We start from the raw sequence: 13,824 nt of genomic DNA, 5'->3' as shown, positions 1-13,824 counted from the left end.
GTTACAATGACCCTTATCTTGGGAGTCAGATCATGATAGATGACCGATTTTTCCGCATGTACGATTGTAATTGTTATTTTTAGTGTGGCTAGGCTGAGCAAGGGGTTGGATACATTTTCACATACATATTTTTTTCCTCCATATTTACATTGTTATCACTGTATATGGTCATTTCCCAGCTGAAATTGTATGTACAGTATTTATTTCACTGTAGCAGGCCAAGCCAAACCGTCCACAGTTGAGTTGTACAGTGTTTCCTTTTGGGCTCAATAGACCTATTGTGGAAACAAAAGTACTTATCCTTACTCCCCATATTATTGTTGACACATAGTATAGTCGACAAGGTACTTTAAGGATCTTATGGCTACCAGATGGATGAGTGGCCCCAGAAATGTGCCACTGTGTGAAAGTGATATGCTAAATAACTTGATAAAGCAGCAAGTGGTTTGATGTTGCTGTAACTCTCTTTTCCTCTCTGTGTCCCCTATTTTTCCTCATTCCACCACTCTCCCTTTTATCCTTTCTATTTTTTCCTTTCCACTCTTCTGTATTCAGCAGACATGCCTCTCCACGTCCGTCGCAGCAGCGATCCCTCCCTGGCTGCCCTTGCTTTGGGCGAAGTCCCGGTTGGTCCAGAAGAACCGTCCAGAAAGAACCCAACTCGCTGGTCCACAACTGCTGGCTTCCAAAAGTATAACAACAAACCAAACACAAGCACCGGCGTTGGCACTGGCACTAGCAGTCTAGAAAGAAAGGTAACATACATTTGTGTTAACTTAGAACTTTGACTAACATTAAGAGAAATACCCAATTAATACTACATGTGAATATAAAGAGGTGTCAAAACCCACTAGAAGAGAAAAGGGTTGTCATTATATGTATTCTTTATTACACCACTGTCAAGTAGTATATAGTCATTCACACAGTATCTTGCCCACAAGTTATTTTCCACAGTGCTGAAGATGTACTGGAGCGGCATCAATTATAATGTGAGAGATACTATATGTGCTCTGAAATCTTCCAACCTCCAGCAGTCTTTCTGTTCTTAACTTCTAACTGAGCTTTCTTTCCTCATTTTCATTCCTTCCTCTGCACCCCAAATCAAAGAAATAAGCATTAGATATGAAACCTGTGTTGCCCTGCTTGCAGATATCCGGCAGTGACATAGACAGTCTTTATCTGACACTAGTTCTCTCTGATAGCACCTCCTCTTGTCTTCAGAAAAGACGAGCAGAGATTGTTAAACACTTTCCCTTTGTTCCAAATTCACCTTTCTGATGCTTTTTAAGCCTTTGATCATAAATCTTTTTTAAAAATGTAGCTCAGGTACATCCTCCCCGCGGCCTCCAAAAGAAAAGAGAAGCCAATTAACTTCTCAAGATGGCTACCCCCACGTGGTGCTGACAGACCTTTACTTCTTGCTGAGAAACAGATATGTTCCCAATGAAACAGGGAGGTTAAAAAAGGGAGATGATTGAGTGCTTGGAACGTGACACAGCAACCCTCCACGTTTTTAGTGTGTCTGGAAGCGTCGCCTGATAATCCTATTTAAAGACACTTTACTACAATGTAACAGCACACTCCCCAGCATAGGGTGGAGAAGAAAGTTTGAGGTGAAATGGTTATTAGACCTCTCATTTTGTCAGGAAGGTTTCCTTTCTGGCTCATGTTACACTGAATAAACATGTATGCATGTTTGTTAAAGAGAATGAGAAACCTAAAAGTTGATAAATGTTCTTATTGAATCTCTCTTTGGCCCTCCTGGTCTACCCTTTGGTACTTTGTGGATGCAACTTTTGTGTACATTCTGGGGGATATTAATGTTTGGTTGCTTTGTGTGATGGGATAAACAGGGTATGAATTTCAGATTTAACATAAAACAGGATTTACTAATTTTAAACAAATGATGTAACCATTATACATATCATATCAACATAAACTGATATTACACACATGATTAAATGTAAAAGGGATTCCTTTTTTTGACTGGATTACACAAAAAGACTGACAATAAAGGCAGTGGCTGATTTAATGGTGCAGTGTGGCATCTAGGTGAACAGACTTGATAGAAATGTAATACATTATTCATAAGTATGTTTTAATTTGGTTATAATCGCCTGGAAATAAAAATAATTTTTAGTGTAGAATGAGCCTTTTATATTTACATAGCGAGCAGATCCTTTTCGATAGCCCAGAACGGACAAACCAATCACGATGCAAGTGTCACAGCCACTGTAGGTTTTCCTAAACACTTAGAATGGGATGGGGATAGTTATTTAGGTGATTGAAATATGCAGCCTCGCCACTAGATGCCACTAAATCCTATACACTGGTACACAAAAAAATCTCATGATGATGTTTGGTCAATATGTGATTGAACAGGCTGGAATAGATGATTCATTTCCATATTGTATACATTTTGAAACTATCTTGCCTGAAAGCAATGTTCAAGTATCTCGTTCAGTCCCTGACTCTCATCTGTAGCGGCCAGTTAACTGAATTTGATCATTCATGTTCCAGTCACTTGGGACCGGTATGAAAAGTAATAAACTGACACCAGGAGGTTGTCAGTTTTATTCAGCTTGGCCATTTTTTGACAGGGTCATTAGATTTTTAAATAAAGACGAGTCTTGTCTCCATAATCCTCAGTATCTCTTTTCAATACATCCAACTGTCACATATTCACAGTTGGTCCAAGATGAAGTCTATTTTTATCCAATCAACAACAGATGTTGAATGTATTAGTCAACACTGACTTTGATATATTAATGTCTTGGCGCATATTGATGCTGAAGGGAACCATACATCACTGATAAGCAATTCCAGAAGAGAGTATGGATGCAAGCCATACACTATAGACTCTCTCTATTGTCTGGGATAATTTCCTTTACACAGCACAGCCAGCCATGTTCTGTTCCATTCCCTGTGAGTGTAGTAACGGCTGAGTCAGGTACGGTTCTGCTAAATCTCCACTCTGTAAGCCAACAGGAGTCCTCAGTCATCAGCTAGCACTGTAAACTCATCACGTCTCCCAATGACTTTACAATACCTCGTACTCCCGGCTCTCCACGCTTAGCAGAGTCAACTAAAGGGATTAGGCAGTGGATATGAGTCTGCTGATTTAGTGCTACCTCTCTGGTATCTAGGTTTCTCCGCATTTTACGAACTGTTGTGTCGTAAAAGTTTGTGGAGAGGTCCTTTGTCACGCTGCGTTGCATGGCGGGGACTGAGGCCACTATGGCTATCGGGGGCCATCTGAGTAGAGCCCACGTGTCCGGCCGACTTTTACAGCCATGTCTGCAGTGCTTCCTCAGGCCCCGTCACGCCACATTCAAATCCACTAAAACACACATGGCTTATTATAGCGTGCAGGGGATCGGAATCTCTCTCCTGTTTTTTCTCACTTTTTCTTTTTTTCTATATGGTTGCTGTTTTGTGACTCATTGAGCAGAACTTGTATTATTTTGCCTTTGTTCATCTTTTCGTCTGCCTCTCATCCTCCCGCTCATTCTGCAACAAGCCACTTGGGAATTTTTCTTTTTCTTTTTTAAACTTATGTCTGCGTTCTTTGTTGTGTGATGTCTCATTAAAGAATACCAAACTTCTGTTTCTGTCTCGCTCTTTAGCTGCCGTTTTTGTAACTCATTAAACCTTAAATCACTCTCACTCTGTTCATCTGTCCTGGCGGATCCTTGTATCCACTGTGATTTTTAATATTAATGTTTCTTTCATTTTTATTCAAATCGCTTCAGCCACCATGACCTTCAATCACCAGAATTTCAAAGCCGGGAGCAGCATGACTGGAATGTAATCTAGTTTGCTTGTGTGTGTTTTTGTGCTTGTGGTCATTGTAATGAGTCTGCTGGTGTTTGACATTACCTTGGCAGATGCATTTTTGAAGGTGCTTTTTGTGTAATGGAAGAGCTCAGCTGTGCCAGTCTTATTATAAGAGGCCTCTTATTAGCAGCTTAGGTTTAGCTGTGGGAAAGGGTTAAGGGGTGAGGGTGGAGTGGAGCGAGACTTGAATGAACAACACTATATTGGTGTATGGCACAAGTCCAAGACATGCTAACTGACTCTCACCACAAAATGCCATCCAGCTGCTTTACAGTAAATAACACCAAGCCACAGCACTGTCTGTTCAAGGTCCAGAAAAATGGAGGATAGATCAGTCTTTGAAATTGATTGTTGGGAAATGACTTCAGATGACTGATTATTTGGACATTTGGTGATCTTGGTAGCATCACTCACCATGTTCTGTTATAGATGCTAACATCTCTGAGTCCTCCTGTTGCCTTGCAGGGTAGAGGAGGCCATGCCTACCGGAGTCTTCCTCGAGATACGAGTGGCTGGACCACTCAGTTCCAGAGAGAGATGACGCGATCCTCGCTGAGCGCCAACCATCCCATGGTGGACCGCTGGCTCGACAGACAAGAGCAGGTATGGTGATGGACTTGATACAATAAAATGTGGAAATGTGGTCACCTTTGGGGCACATGGAGAATTTATATGGCTGACTGTGTGGATAAGCACTGCCAATAAACTCAAGCAATAAGTTAAACTGGGAGAGGGTTTTGGAAAAAGTGTGCAGTGCATTGTATTGGAATTGATTTGATTGATTTGGAGAGAAAAAGTTGGATCAGCGTATTCCTACTGAAAGTTGCAGTACAAACTCCATGGTCTATCTACACTCTGTCCTGTAGGTATTATTCTCTGTACATATTTCATACCCACTGAGCAACTTGGCTGCCCTAACATTATGTCCTGTTAATTGACAATAACATGTAACATATGTCAATTTCCTTTAGAAATTAATCCATAGTACTACTATAAGACTGTTCATGTCTGGAAGAAGTTTCACACTATGCTGCATTGTGTCATATCATCATCATCAGCACCATACCCTGCCATAAAGTAACAGCAAGCAGTGACAGATTTCACAGTAGTGATTAGGGCGACCCTGACTGCTCACTGGCCAGGCCAACACGAAACAGAAACAGCGACTGACATCAGACTTCATACGGCTGTTCCATCTAGCGATACTTTTCATAAAGTAACAGTGAACACTGTTAGTCACTGCAGGCTCGTCTCCTCACTTCACACCTCCTCGCTCTGTCGGCACTTTGTGATTGTCTCACTCTGCAACTGGTCCCTCAACTCCTCAGTCTGTCAGAGGAGAAAAAAAAAAACCCTTCCCTTTTAAAAGTTATTAAAAGTGACAGAGGCGCTCTGCAGGGAGAACAGAAATGACCTTGGGAGGATTTTCTCCCGGTTTGTCTGTCAGTCTCCTCCAGTCACTACCTCGAGCTACCTCCTCTAAACCCATGTAGGAGGTGTTTGATAGATCACTTCCTTCATATTAAAGAATAAGAAAAGAGCAAAGAGGAGGCGTGAGGGAATAACCAGACAGTCAAAAGTAAAAGAAAATTGATTCAGATTTGTGCTGCCAAACATGTGGCTGTTGGCTTTTTCACAAACAACTTTTCTGAGTTGTGTTCCATTCAACTTGCCAGGATTCCCACCTGAATGTGTGGGCTACTGTGTTGTGTGTTTCTGGGTGGCCTGTCTTTCTTTCTTTCTTTCTTTCTGTCTCTAATCTTATTCAAAATCAGCCTGGCCAAGGTTGTGTATCAGTGTTACAGAGGCCATCATTCTTTCAGCAAGTATTTTTCATTCTTAAGCGTTCTCTTTTTTGTCCGTGGCAAAACAGTCTGTCAGGTCAGAGCAATCCACTGAAAGCAGATGCTATTATAATACATGTGAAGCTATTGCAATATTTTTCTAATAGCATGTCTAGCTATGCCACAAAAACACTTCACACAGAAGTACGAGGCTCTCTAACTCTTGTTAAAACCCTTTTTTTATCTTGGTTCACCTTCCTCCACCTTGCATCTAGACCTCTATCTGGCAGATGGAGTGTGAAGTATAAAAATGCATATTAGTTGCTTTGTAGTGGTAAAACCTTGCTCTAAAATGTCAACTTCTAGGCACTTACGAAGTCAGATTTATCTTTTTTTAAATGTAAATCTTTGTGCACATTTCAGTTTATCTTGCACACGTTATTAGATTGTTTTGATTGTATTCATTTTCATTAAAACTCTTGATTTTATTTTGAAAGAATAGTGATTACAGTACTATAGCAAAACAAAATCAAAGTAGCTGAAAGAAGGCACAAACAGCGCAGAACGCAGTTTTGTTCAAAAGTTAAAACCCTCCCCAAATCCAAGATTAAGGTTTCAGGTTAATACTCACAAACATCTTGTAAAAATAGGAGATTATTATTTTAGAGCAGGAGTCATACCAACATCAGTATGTAAACATTTAATAGATAACAGCAGGAGGTGCCAGAGTGTGACTGTAAGCAGCCACATGGCTAATACTTGATGCTACCTGAGTGTTTGTAATCTGACAGCTGTACGACTGGATGGTTCACAAAATGCAAATCCGCTCATTAGAGGTGAAGCAGCGTAGGTTTCAAAAGAGGCACGGCGTCGCCCAGTCGTTTCTTTCCGTCACTCACCGCTCCTCAAGTCTTGATCGCTGCCTTTCCCCCTCCCACACATGACGGTTTGATATTTTGTCTTCTTTGTCTTTCTTTTTTTTTGATGGGCGGGCAACATAGCACCATCGAATTGTGAGATAAAAATACACCGCGTGGGTTAATTAAAAAGAAATTGTGATCTGTTCTAAAGCGCTGGTGGAGATAATGAGTGTACACACACACACACACACACACACACATAAACGCACACCAAGGTTTTAGGAAAATCACACCAATTAGCAGTTGTTTGTTTATCATGGATTATTTATCTGCTGTACTTTATTGTTCTGCTTTATGAGCGAAGATTAAAGTAAAAACAAAGAAAACTAAGAAAGGGCATCACACTCATTTCTGTCTGTTAACCGACACAACTGACGCTTTTTTCCTGTGTACTTGAACAGTATACTGTAGGTGTGTGTGGGTGTCTGCACCATGCTCCACCAGCATCATTATAAACTTTTTTTTGCCTCCCTCAATCATACTGCACCTTTCTGTTTTTAAGTACTTTTAATATCAAATATTTCCCTTGATGTGTGTGAAGCAGCTCTGTTTTTTCTTTTCTTTTCTTTTTTTTGTATTGCCTGCCACCATTTGTTACACTCCGAAAGTGCTTCACTTCGCCATTCATATTTGAGCAGGCCTTCCCACCCACCCTGCTATAAATTAAGAATGTGAAGCCAGGCCGACTAAAACAGCACATTGACTTCTACGTTTAAAATAGGTTTTGTGGGGGGAGGGAAGTTGGACGCACGAAACCATTAACTCCACAATCTGTGATTCTGTCGTCAGCACAAGAGCCCAGAGGTGATCAACACAGAGAGGGACTTGAAACTCAGTCTCGGAGAACAAGTGTAGATGCAGGAGTGAAGGATATGCTTGGATGCATGAAACATATTTGGAAAAAAAAAGCACTCTGCAGGTGCTTGATTGCTCCTCAGACTCTTCAGACCTCAACCATTCTATATGTTCCATGTATTTTTAAAATGCAGTGATTTGCTTTCAGTCTTTTGTGATCTTACCCGCTCACAGTTATCACAAGGACGTCTCGCCAGCCTTGTCGTATGTTTATCTAACCAGTCAATAAATTCACTTCAGTGTCAAATGGCTCCATCTGAGCCCCCAAATCCCTCGCCACCCTCCCGCACACACACACACACACTGCCAAATATAGCGTGGAGCAAAGCATGCTCTATCAGCCCATATACGCCAAGGCCTTATGAGTTATTCTTTATATAAACAGCTGACATTAACGCCGGCCTATTATCCCACTGATGAATGCTAATGGGCCTTCCCAGCATCACACACACACACACACAAACAAACACACACACACACACACACACACACACACACACACACACACACACACACACACACACACACACACACACACACACACACACACACACACACACACACACACGCTTACATCCTCAGACGCACACACATGTGGATCAGACTGAGTGCCTCTCCACTGTATTATTTTGCGGCCCTGATGAAGGACCAGAGGCCATTATCATCATCTGTACCAGAGGCGGGACTGACATCAGCTGTCAATCATAGAGGGATTTAACCCAATCAAAACAGCTGGCATGGAGACAGAGAAGTTCGAAGAGCTTTTATAAAGTTCAGAGCTTGAGGACTGTAGAAAAAGGGATCTTTTATTATGAATAGTTATTACTTGTAGAATATTTTCAAAACAAATCATTATCCTAATCCTCTGAAACCATTTACTGATTTGTTATTCATGGCTTACAGTCTACCGCTTTGAAAATGCTGTTTCAAACAGCCGTGCCCGCAACAAATTGAGAGAGAAAGAGATTTCGAAAGACAGAGAGAGAGAGAGAAGAAAAAAAACAAAAAAACGTTACATAACAGAGTCGAAAACATGTCGAAGTAGAAACAGCTCTGATCAGACATCTTTGATCAGGCCTCCAACTGTCGGAGTGCCTCCCTCTCTTTGTTGTCTAAATGAGACACCTTGTCTGGCGAGTTTTAAAGGGAAGCAAAGTGGCGAGGTGCCCGGCTAAATCATCGAGCCAGCACGTTGAAAGCGGAGGGAGATGAGTCCATTCAACTTCAAGTCGGGAGGAGAATGAGAGTAGCATACTCCTTTCCTTCATGTTCACATCAAAGATGCCTCACCAGATGAACACAGATTGGCATGTGCGGACTGATTTGTCAACAAAATATTGTTTTTCTCTCATTTCAGACGCAAGACAGTAGTTTCATAGTTGTATAGTTTCTCACTCATTACAGCATTACATTTGTGGAGTTAATAGCTGGTGTTTGGGACAAATTCTCATCTTTTTTAGGTAGCTTTAGGAGGCTTGTGCTCCTTCCCAGATCAGCATTGTTCTTTTTCCAAGATTCAAAATCCTTACAAGAAAAGGTAGTGATTAAAATGTTAACATGAACATTGACAAAAATACAACAAGAATACATAAATTGCAATAAATGTGCATTTTTCCCCTTTAAATGCAAATTATTGTTTTGCTCTAATCTTCCTCATTTTAAGATTCAGGTGCATTATAGAAACAAGCCAAACTACATTGCAAACAAAATATTCATGCAATATGAATGCAATACAAAAAAGGTACTTTGTAAAACCCCTGGGCAAGTCAATCCTGCACAAAATTTAGCATTGAATTTTATGGGCTGGTGTTGGTGAGTGAACGTATGTGTATTCTCCTGACCGACCTGTTGGTAAAGCCCACACAGTCTGAAGACCCCGAGGCAAGCTGCAGGCAACGTTAGAGCACTCGGGCATGGAGTGAAAACAGAGCGATAACCCCCCACCCCTCAAACTCTGACTGAATGATACACCCCTTCTTTCTTTCTGTCTCTCTCTTTCTGTCCTCACCTGTTTCTCTGAGCGACTAAGAAAAAAGGTGAGTGTGTGTGCTTTATTTTCTGAGCTCACAAAACCAGCAACTTACATTCCAGAGCAGTGCAATCAGCCCCACTCTGCTGTCCTGTGTCTGCAGAGAGGACCTTGTACTTATCCAAGACTTGTATCTTAATTCTACCTGAAACACACACTAGCAAGGTCAGCTCAAAAAACAGCTGCACAAGTGGATGAGAGCCCTTGTGTGTTTTCAGTCCATGTATGCATAGATGCAGGATGTATTCACCATGTCTTTTCTAATGCTGCCCAGTGGGCCTGGCCAGTAGGTGCTGCTGTGTATTCAACATTTACTCCATGCACACAGCAGCACCCAGAGAAAAATACACATTTGTTCTGTTTGTTTCCTATTAAGTGTTATCTCTCCTTGTAGGCCTCCTCCCAAATCTTTGCTTGTATGTCTTCTTCTTTCTTTTTTTTTGCTCTTTCTTGCAAAATGCAAAAACAATGTTTACTTTATCAATCCATTTGATCTTGTGTTTATTTTTCTTTAAAAGGAGAAAAAAAAAAACCTCTGCCGTGGGGTTGAATTAATTTCAAAAGTTTTAATGCAAATCAAAATGTTGCAGAGTCAAGTGTTCCTTTTTTAATGCCAACTAATATTTTATATTTATACTTACTTAGTCGTTGTGACTTTCACTAAAATCATGACTCAATGATTCATGCAGAACTCGTGAAATTATCTCAACTGAATGTCAGAAACGCTGTATGAAAACAAAGATTTTAAGACTGAATCTGACTTAAGATGTACAAAAAAAAGTAAATCACATTTTGGGGTTTTTTATCCTTCCTCTTTGTTAGTGCTGTATAAATGGCAGCTCACCAGAGACGCTCTGGTCCAGCTGAGGACCTTAGTGAGAACAATGTAGCCCTGAGCCTCACAATGGCCTCCCTTCACTTAATTAGCCATCGCCACTGAACCGCTGCCGGCACGCAACAACCCCTCACAGACCGGAGCAGGTTTATTGAGAGCTTTTTCTCTCAAGGCCAGCACTGCTTCTAAAGACTCAGTTAGGACTGGTTACCTCCTCTTTCACCTATAAATTGGCATTTTAGCTTAACATTGGGGTGGGTGGTGCTTGTTTACAGAACATACTGTGTGAGAAAACAGAAAGTAAGGATCTTGTGATTTGACCCCTTTTTTCCCCATTGAAGTTAATGATAATCTGTAGACACAAAGGAGAGCACCTCAGGTTCAGTATGGTTTCTTCCATAATACTTTTATTTAGCTGTCAAACTCTGCCTTTGTATTTTGTGTATTTATGTATGACATTACAATTGGGTTCTAAATGTGTAAAATGGTCTTGTTTTCATATCATTTTGGCCTTGGCATTAACTGGAAACAAACGAAGACAACTTGTCCTTAAATTACTAATCAAAGTATCAGTGTTGTGGCTATTTCTAGTGTTCGGGGATGCAAAACTGTGCAATTTTGGGAATTAGCACATCTCTGAAACAAAAGCTGAATAACAGCAGAGTCTGAAATAAAGGACTTGGTATCAAAGGTTTTCACCTTAATATGTTTTAGCCACCAGCTATATGTAGAATCCTGCACACAGCCTGTAGCAACTACATGCATCACAGATTTAGTGTAATTCTCAATCTCTCTGTGTGTGTGTGTGTGTGTGTGTGTGTGTGTGTGTGTGTGTGTTTGTGTGTGTGTGTGTGTGTGTGTGTTATCTGTACACTCACAACCTACACACACACACACACACACACACACACTGCTAGTATCGCTTTTGAGTTGATTCATTCCACAGCAGGGAAAATAGATTGTAAATTAGCAATTATGAAAATAATGATATTTAACATCTCATTATTAACTTAACATCTTTGTTAGAGATAAATGGCAATGATAATTACTTATGAGCCTTAATTTGGATTTGTGTGTGTGTGTGTGTGTGTGTGTGTATGTGTGTGTGTGTGTGTGTGCATGTGCGTATGATTTATATTAAGACCACGACAGTTAACCATCCACTTTTTTTTGCCCACAAGCTTTTTTCACTTGGCTCTCTGTGGATATTAACATTCAGCAAGGCTTCACACACACACACACACACACACACACGCGCGCACACACACAACAGAGATACACAGGGAGAGACTGGAGAATGCAAATGATAGAAATAAATGCTTAACAACTCAGAACAACTTTCACAAGTTAATCCCAAGCACAGAAGACAAATGTAGTTCCCAAGGACGGAGCGTGAAAAGGCCGTCAGCAGGGGACTGGAAGAAAGTCAATGTTGCTGGAAATCAACCTCTTTGGAAAGAGCTACAAAAAAAAAGCTCCCATTCTCTGTTGTTCCATGACAAAGTTTCATGCCACATTGGTCTTTTCTTTCCCCCTCTAAACAAGACATTTCTTTTTTTTCTTTTTCTTTTTTGTCCTTTCTTTTCTTCATTTACTTGCCTTTCTTACTTTAGCGAGAATGGAAATCGTGTCTCTCCTCTTATCTCGTTTGAACAGGAGAGGTGGTGGCAGATTTTTTTTTTGAAGTTGCCAACGCTCCTCTCTATCAGCGGTACTGTAGGCTGAAAATGTTTAACCTGTCTTGCTCTGCAGGTTTTGTGTGTGTGTACAGATGTGTGTGCGACTAGACAGTTCAGATTAGGGTTTGACTGATTCGTGCGTCAGAAGGCTGATAGCAATGTTTTTGAAGCTCCCGAGAGCTTTTTGTGCCATCTTTCAAATTTGACTATTTACATGAACAAAAAAAACCTTTTTGTTAAATTAAAAAATTGTTACTTTTCCCTTCAGAATTGTATTGTTATTCGGATGAACTCTGAAAAAGAATGTGAATATTAAATCAAAATTCCTTTCTACAGGTGATACCAAATCACATCATTATCCACATTAGTCCTAGACCCATGATACCTTAGAAATCACTATATGGGCACGACTTCCAGTTATTCCTTTCACTGAAGAGATGTCTGTGATTCAGCACTATGAGAGTTTTCAATAAATGAATGATGTGAAACAAAGCCTGTCATATGTAATGAAGCGGACATTTATAACAAAAGAGGCCTATTTAGCTACTGTATTCATTCAGAGATATAATATGTTTATTTGTGAGCTTTAGATGTGCTGGTAGGCAGATTTTGTTAGCTTTGGACTGAACCACTTTATCTTGTGTTAGTGCCAAGGTCAAGACATGAGAACAGTATCAACTTCCACATCGCAATCACATTTCTCAAAATGTCAAACTCTTCCTTTAAGGTGTTAAAGTCAGTGTTTCCACATCATTTGTTTTACCAAAATGTCTGAGTAAAGGGAAGACATCTGTAGCATACTGCAAAGTGGGCATTCAGACTAAAAACAGCCATGTGTTAAAACAATGCAAGGGGGTGTGGACGTGTTGCTTCAAGCCCATGAAAATACAATCCAGGAAGTTTTGATTGAGATCACATATCTGTGGATTTGAAGACTTTTCACACGCCAAAACACTGCTGTGGTTTTATACTCAGAACGGACAGGATTTTAAATGGCGGAAACCATTTTATCTTTCACCATAACAATCATGGGGTGAACAGTAAAAACAATACTTTACAATACAAAGTAATCTGCCAAGAATGTGTGCTTGCTTGAATGTAACTGGACTAGCTTTATGTCATCACCATTCAAACAAATGAAAGGCCTGCATCTTTTAGCGAATTACGTCTGAACTCTGGTCTAACTCTCAGATACTGGTTCAGCGAAAGGAATAACCATAGGTCTCAACCATAATTCATGCAAGGCGCTTGAAATAGCCTGGATACAAGAAGTGGATGTCACTTCATGATATTCAGTCGTTAATAAAACATTAGTATGAAGGTACTTGTCAGTGTCCTTCCTCTTCGTGCTGAATCTGTCAGTCTTCCTCCACCTCCGTTCCTCCAGTCGGGTCATTAGTAGTCACTGAGCTGTGGTTGCTCTTCATCTCTGCCTCTCTCACTTTCTTCTCGTTTCTTCCCATTTCTGCTCACTCTGTTAGTTGTTAATTACCGCTCAGATGTCGTTCTCTCTCACACATTCACCCCGTCACAGAGAACAGCGTTTCAGCAAGTAAACACATCACTATAAGACTTTTTGACAAGTTTTTCACAAATTCCCCTTTTTTCTTTTTCTATTTCACGGCACTAAAGACAAGTGGGCGCTCTAAAACAGGTTTTCAGCGACAGGTGGAAAATCTGTTTACCTCAGTCATTTGTCTATCCCTCAGTTGTCCTCTTCCTCCTCCTTGCCCCTCTCTCTCTCTTCTGTCCACACCAACAGCATCTCTACAGTATCAGGGTGGATATCCCTCTCCGCACTGTTGCCCGTGAACGTGTTAATTCTTGATTAGAGTTCATGCATTTACCTTCTCCGATTTGCTCCGTGGAGTGAGAAATCACTTTC

At 40.6% G+C, this 13,824-nt stretch overlaps 1 protein-coding gene across 2 annotated transcripts in view; it reads left to right on the top strand.

Annotated features, from left to right (window-relative positions):
- LOC134002407 (partitioning defective 3 homolog) overlaps nucleotides 1-13,824 on the top strand; it is a 348,507-nt gene that overhangs the window by 138,237 nt on the left and 196,446 nt on the right. Inside the window, exons 4-5 of one of the 2 annotated variants that reach the window (XM_062441750.1) lie at nucleotides 559-755; nucleotides 4,303-4,440. In XM_062441750.1, coding sequence (XP_062297734.1) covers nucleotides 559-755; nucleotides 4,303-4,440 — 335 coding nt within the window. Of the gene's footprint in view, nucleotides 1-555; nucleotides 756-4,302; nucleotides 4,441-13,824 lie in introns of both variants that reach the window. The other variant, XM_062441749.1, reaches the window with a different exon arrangement.

The sequence above is a fragment of the Scomber scombrus genome, chromosome 20 (genome assembly GCF_963691925.1).
Source record: "Scomber scombrus chromosome 20, fScoSco1.1, whole genome shotgun sequence".
In the NCBI taxonomy this organism is placed as follows: domain Eukaryota; kingdom Metazoa; phylum Chordata; class Actinopteri; order Scombriformes; family Scombridae; genus Scomber; species Scomber scombrus.
Note: the sequence above shows the minus strand (reverse complement) of the source record. Positions and strands in the feature narration are given on the sequence as shown.